The 7524-nt window shown below is 34.6% G+C and overlaps 1 protein-coding gene across 5 annotated transcripts in view; it reads left to right on the plus strand.

Annotated features, from left to right (window-relative positions):
• The window catches only part of LOC117121938, a 10461-nt gene extending 3927 nt beyond the window's left edge, over positions 1–6534 (plus strand). For 3 of the 5 annotated variants that reach the window (XM_033267352.1, XM_033267356.1, XM_033267353.1), the window contains one exon: positions 4792–6534. In XM_033267352.1, coding sequence (XP_033123243.1) covers positions 4906–5817 — 912 coding nt within the window. In that variant the 5' untranslated portion in view covers positions 4792–4905 and the 3' untranslated portion in view covers positions 5818–6534. Of the gene's footprint in view, positions 1–914; positions 1120–1851; positions 2008–4791 lie in introns of those variants that run through there. The other 2 variants (XM_033267355.1, XM_033267354.1) reach the window with 2 other exon arrangements.
• The last annotated feature ends 990 nt before the right edge of the window (positions 6535–7524 follow it).

A 7524-nucleotide genomic window follows, 5' to 3' on the forward strand; every position in this document is an offset into this window, starting at 1 on the left:
ATATATGATATATGATATGATATGTTCGTCGGCTTGATGGCGCTCCCTTCAAACGTTCCAACACTCGACAGTTAATCATTCGGGCGGGATTCACTGACGTACATTTTTAATGTTTTACAATTAAATATTTCTGCTTTTAAATATTTAATCGCTACCAATTTTTCAACCACCAATAACTTACTATCTTTGAAAATATTACATTTATTATTATTATCTCGTCAGATGCTAATGCAATTGGCTTCAATTTAAAAAAGTCAAATGTTGTAACAAGTTCGTGTATTTTTCCCCTATGAATGTGACAAGTGTAAATATAGATAATCATTATTTTATTTTAAACATTTCTATCAACGCGTCATTTTCATGATCAACACGATGATGGTCAGCACTATGTTCATAATGATCGTCGTCATCACCATTATCATAATCAATATCACAATTATTAGCATAATCATTATCATCACCCTCACAACAATTATCTTCATCATTACATCATCATTATCACCACATACACCACCACCACCACCATCATCATCCTCATCATCATCATCATCATCATCTTCATCATCATCATCTTCATCATCATCATCATCATCATCATCATCATCATCATCATCATCATTATCATCATCATCATCATCATCCTCCTCCTCCTCATCATCATCATCCTCACCACCAGATCGTTTGCATTTAGTTATTTCTTCCATCACACTCAATTCCGTCCAACAGGTTATCAATGTCGTTGAATTATGTCATCACCCATTGCTGTTTATATAATAGCAATACTATTACCATTAATCATACAACATTTAATATAGAAATACGCTGGTATTAATTGTATTGTTCTACCAACTGAAAGCCATTCATTCAATTTGCTATGCATATTGAATTGGTATCCAGTTATTTAAACACTGACACACAGGATGATAAAATCGCTGCACGTATCGCATCATCATGGGTGATTCACGGATTTGTTCTCGTTGAAGGTTAAGACCAGAGTATACTCGTAGTTTTTTCAATAGGTAGCCTATAATATTATTTATAGATGTTGTTCCTGAAACGACACATGTATTTTGGAGTCCTGGACACATCATGCCTCTTTGTAACAACTGATGTTGACAGGTTTGTTTATACTCACAGAAATGATATGAATCTCTTTTACTAAGTATCACCTTCATCAATTTTAATGAAAAATTTAATTCTTCTACTATTTCAGTTCTTTGGTATTACACACTTAATATTTAGTTAGTATATTAGGTGTACTTCCAGACAATCTTGGTTGTCATTCAAATGCCACTTATTGTTTTAGCAGCGATATTTGCGCTCTTGATAAAGCTTCATTTACGTATTTATAGGCCTAATAGTGTTAGTTATTTAAGTGTAGAAATATTTAGTCAAGATTTTTTTTTTATAATACAGTATGTTTATGTTTATGTGGTTACAGCATCGAATTATTTCCATTTGGATAGCTTATTAAAATTAAAAATAGGCATATATATATATATATATTAGCCGAAACACAATGACAACGAAGTGCAGGACACTGTGGAATTATTTGTCGATTACATTATTTAGACAGGGCAGATCAAGATGGTTTCTAATTATTAGTTTTAAACTCAGTATTATTAGGTAGCGAGTTACAAATAAATGTAAGCTTCGAATCAAAATCCAGACATCAATACAATAGTATTCCTACCGTAGGCCTGCATGTCGTAACTTTCCACCTGACGCACTTTTGCCTAAACCAATTCTATAATCTGTCGTCCAAAACGCTTAACGTTCGAAATTGATGCGCCGGCCTATTGACAATGGTCTAATGAACCAAGTAAAATACTGTGTATGCACTATTGTGCTAATGAATTGTAGCTCCAGTGTTGTTTTGGTGGTTTGTGACTAACAACTCCAGTAGATACTGTTCTACTTTCGACTTCCCAGTAGAGTATCATCATTGATATGGTATATCTACATTGTAATAGGTCAGGACACAGTGTCGCTACATTATGTAGTCATGTAAGTACCGTATTGAGAGATTTGTTTTGAAGCATAATTACTTGGATTTGACTTGTATTGTGCAGATTATCATATTGATATTGTTAACAGTGTGCGGTATTAAAAAATGACCAGTCTCTGACTTTTTTAAAATGATAAACGGATGCCAATGTGGTTAACACGGGACTGAACAAAGGGCAACTCATTTTAGTTCGAGGAACTGTCTATCTATATACTGTCTCTTATACACATCTAGATGTGTATAAGAGACAGATATATATGTGTATATGTGTATGTGTGTATGCATGCATGATGTATGTATGTGTGTATGTATGTATGCATGTATATGTGTATATATATGTATATACTGTATATTAATAAAAGAATATGGGAAACGAATACCATGTATAGACTTTACAAACACTTTATTGGAGAAAACCAATATTTCGACCTATCCTTAGGTCTTTATTAAGGTACATGATAAAGACCTAAGGATAGGTCGAAATATTGGTTTTCCCCAATAAAGTGTTTCCAAAATTCTTACATGGTATTCGTTTCCTATATTCTTTTATTATCATACCGAAACGCACGTGGAACCTCACAATGTTTATATATAAATATGCATAATTATCGTGATTTGCAGTTCTATTAAAATTTATATAATATATATCCTTGAAAATACAATGCATGAAGTACGTGGTGCCTTTTGTAAACATCAATAATGTTTAGTCTCAGGTAGAATATGAACATTATTTTTTTCATCCTACACAAAAATAAGCCTAATGTAAGGGAGACAAATGTACGTATACGAACACTAGGCATGCACACGTGAAATTTGGTAACGCATATTATTTAAGATTTTGCATATACTACAGTATTTAGGCTTATGCGCTTGAGAAAATGCATCAGGCCCACTATTTAGGCATGCACACTTCGACTTACTGAGTAACCCATACGTCTACTATTTAGGCATATGCACGTAATTAACCTTTTTATCCTCGCTTACTGATTTCATTTTACTGGAGAGGAGGGTTCTTCTTAGCCACGGGAGATAGGCCTAGTTCATACTTTTTAAGTTCTATATAGACCTATGGATCAGGGGCGTTCATTACCTATTCACTCATGGAGACGGTACGGTGCCCTTAACTCGTACAGATAGAAGTTTGTATCCATAGATTAGGGCAACTCATATCCCGATAGTTAACTGTGTCAAAGATGGTGTCAGTTTAAGGATCGGATGGTAATCAATATATATTGTCATACCATGAATGATGACTATCTTTCTGGCGCATTGTTCCCATGTGTGAATATGTCCGCAGAAGCAGGTGGCTGGCACTGTATGGAAGTCGACTGAATTGATTTCGAATACTGCATAATTAGTCAATTGACTAACATCTGTTCTAATTGATTCACCATGCATCGATCTAAGTGATAAATCATAAGTCTTAAAATGTACCTAACTGTTGTTATTGGCTTTTCCTGCGTTAGCAGAAAAAGCCTTTGTTTTCATTCTGATTTTTTTTCTTCTTCTATCCTGTTTTCCTATGTTTTTGCATAGGGTTTTCTGACCGGCACATAACAAACGGGTAATCAAACGTTTATATTAACGCTATTTGCGTTTTCTAAAGCGTTTCAAACTAGCTACATCTATGTTAAACACTAAATTACCGTGAGATACAGAAACAATTTTCGCCCTCGGTGTAATATTACGCAAAGTAGACAAATTAAAAATACATTGACTTCCGCAGGGTCTAGTTCTTTACCATATCATTAAGAAATCTCAACATCACCCTCGATAGGCCTATTAGTATTACCACTGCAGCCATAGTTCGTGTCTCACTGTTAGTTAATTTCATGTTTTTTGGTTACTCCATGATTTTCTTATGTTTTTATTTCTGTTTTTCATGTATTTATTACTTTATACGTTTTTTTTTAATGATTTTAACTTTTTCTTTTGTAATTTCAACATTTACTTATTATTATGGCAATAAGGAAAATTCCTATGTTCTGCTTACAGACAAACAGGCCGAAGTCTAGTTTTTATTGTTTTCATATTCAGTACTCATAGGCCTATTCAGCCTCTGTGTTGAATTCGCTGTTCAGTAGCCTTGATATATATAGCTTTTAGGTGCACTGATTATTCTTTAAATAACATAGAACGGACATTACTCCGAATCATGGCCTCCCTCTCTTTATTCGGAGTAGCGTTCTTTCTATGTTAGCTCTATGACGTATAGGAATCACAACCGTATAAAAACATTATTCAATCATTCACTTACTTTTATTTCAGATTCAATCCATAGCAATTACATACAAACATTCACAAAAGGATGCTAATACTGCATTTTTATGCGCCTAGAGGGGACCACAGGCCACACTAGTCGCTTTGAAATATGGTGGCAAACTATCCCCCACCAGACACCACCCCGGTATTTCTGAGTCTAGGTTTCGGTTCCAGGATATACTAGGATTGTTTGACTTAACTAAAAAAAAAAAAAAACAACTTTGCATGATATTTGCATATTCTATGTTTTCATTTTCATACGCCTGCAAGTGAAAAATATTGTTCTCTGTGCATAAAGCTCTATAAACAATATCTGAATTGTCAAAGAAATAATTTTTTTCACGGACGTAATGTCCCATAGGAATTGAACCCTTACTATGACCTCTACGATAGGGTCGGATACGTACATCATACGATCACAACCATCAGAGTATAGGGTTACATCTACCACGTGTTATCTGTCAAACGCACGCCATGGTATATTATACTAACTTATATTGTTTTGTTTTTCATATTCACAGGAACCAACGTTTGGAATAAATCTTCATAATAATCCACGTTTATATCAACTCGGTCATGTAATGCATGCTCAGTTATCATTTTAAAGTCTCAGGAACGCAGAAATTTATTGCACAATGGCGTTTGCTAGAAAAAAATCAGCACAATTCGATTTGACTGAAGAGCCGCCCTCATTTGAGGTATGCTATCTTGGCAGAATGATAACTCGGATCAAAATGGGACGAGAATGTACAAAAGAAATTGTTCGCACATTGTATAATAAGGCACGTGGTAGGGAAGATCTACAACGTGTACATGTGACAATTTCTACTAAAGGCATGCGAATATCGGAAGCACCAAATGTTTCATCAAAACGAGAAACATTTATCCCAATTTATACAGTAACGTACGGTGCTGCAGATAAAGTATACCAACGGGTATTTTCTTTTATAACGACAGTACAACGAGATAATAATGAAGAATCAAATTTTGTTTGTCATGTTTTCCTGTGCAGAGACTCTCCAACGGCAAAGACAATGGTTTCGTATCTGCTAAACGCCTTCAAATGTGCTTTTGGAGATTGGAAACGTTACGCTAATAGACAGAAAATTAAAGACAGATTAGAAGCAGGTCCAAATTCTGTTAACACGAAATCAGCTCTTCCAAATGTAACACATAACGGAACAGAAGACACAAATGGACAAGAACGGAACGAAAAGATTGAAGATCTTAATGATTCCCCAATGGAGTTTATGTTACCACCAAAAGATCAAACAACAAGAGTTGAAAAAGTTGCGCAATGGATGGAAAGATGGCTTCATATAAGTGTGCCTTCTGATTCGCAGTATGTTGGTATTCTTTTTCCGGATGACGAAGATGATTTCAATCGGGAGTTTGAGGAATTTTCAAAGAGAAACAACACTTTGGCGCATCCCCACACATCTACCACGCATGTATGCACACAGGTACCCAGAAGTAGGGAAGAGGTATTGGCTAGGCCGGTATTTCAGGAGAAAGATGTACGAAGAAAAACAAGTATTTCTAGCTAACCAAGGAATATATCATTAACGAATATTTTCAGAGATGATTAGTTCGTCTTTAACTTTTTTACGTTAAAAAACAACGCACTAACACAGATATGAGCCAAAGGTGTACTATAGGATTTAGATTTCAACTGCTCTCCTCATTTGTATTTATCTTGACAGCCTTTAACAACATTAATATAATGTATAATAGGTATGCACAACACAATTCAATTAACTTATGGTATATTTATTTATGTGGGTGTGTGGATGCCTAAAACTAGATTTGTTTCCGAGTGTGTTTTCTCCTTCTACATTTCAACTATCAGTGGCGGATCAAAGAAATTCCAAATAGCGTGGCCCATGGGGGGTGGGGGTTTTGACAGATGGAGGGCCTATACCACCTCAGCCCCACCATTATTGGGCTGAGGAGTGATTGGCACCTTCAGATGGCCGGAAATGGCACTCTATGACTTGAATTTAAATATAATATTCTTTTTTTCTTCATTTTTCATTTTTTATATAATTTTGACAAATTTAGGGAGGCCCTAGCCGACTCCGCCTATGATAATACCGTAAAACCTTAAATTCAAGCCCTGGCCTTCTTCTTTTTTACGAACGTTGGATGGGCTTCTTTTCGAGACTAATTTTGCAAAGTAAAGACCGGGGGTGGGGGGCGCTCCTTTTCAAAATGAAATGTACAGTGTATGTACTGTACTATTTCAAAAAGAAGCCCATGGTCTTCTTTTTGAGACGGGCTTCTTTTCAAGGCTAATTTTGCAAACTAAAGAGGGGGTATTTAATTCGAGATGGGCTTCAATCGAGATGGGCTTCATTTCGAGATTAAGCCCACTGGGCTTCAATTCGAGATTTTACGGTATGTGCATTATTGGACACAGTTAGACTCTGGTAAAATGCATATTCATTTGACATCGAGCTGGTCATTTCGTTGTAAGCCTAACTTACAAATTCATTACAGAAAACTAATCTCATCTAGTATCTAGTTCCTCTATTCTCGCATGATCTACATAAATTTATTTTGTGTATCATTTTTAGACCCGTTTGAAATTACATTACTGTAATTTTATGGTGGCATATAGACTTGAATATGACGACATTCACTAAATATTTCTTCAGAGTGTTAGCATTGGTAGTGCTTCAATTATTTAAATAATGTAATTTATGATAAAGTAAAACAGATATAATTTACACTTGTTTAACCAGCACATCGCATTAGAGCTACAAACTATGTTTTTGTCACAATTATTTTTACCATTTTACAAAGGGTGACTCTTCAAGCGTATTCTAGAAGGTCGGCTTATATACAGGGGCCCTCTCTTAATAAATGAAATAATAATTTGATGCTTTTATCATCAAAGTCCCTTTATGAGGCTTAAGGAGTGGAGTTGTTTTTAGTAATTTATTTGCATGAGAAATACTTCGGTCGTCTAATCATTTTAAAAATAAATGTTTATATGTATTCACTTATATCGTTTATTATTATGATTATAAATTTAATATAATAAAGACAAAATAACTCGGCTAATTTAGGTGAAGATATCAGAAAATTATAACACATGTGGTCAACTCATCGGTACTGGTTATAATTTAATAGTTATTCTATCGTTTTTATAACAAAATGTATGAAAATATATTTGTTAATCAAGAATACGATTTTGTAAGTCGATTTATATTTCTTTTTCAATTTGCAAGATGATACGTTAACGTAACATA

This window comes from Anneissia japonica, unplaced genomic scaffold, assembly GCF_011630105.1.
Source record: "Anneissia japonica isolate Jap-2015-1 unplaced genomic scaffold, ASM1163010v1 scaffold352_len1594369_cov220, whole genome shotgun sequence".
NCBI lineage: Eukaryota > Metazoa > Echinodermata > Crinoidea > Comatulida > Comatulidae > Anneissia > Anneissia japonica.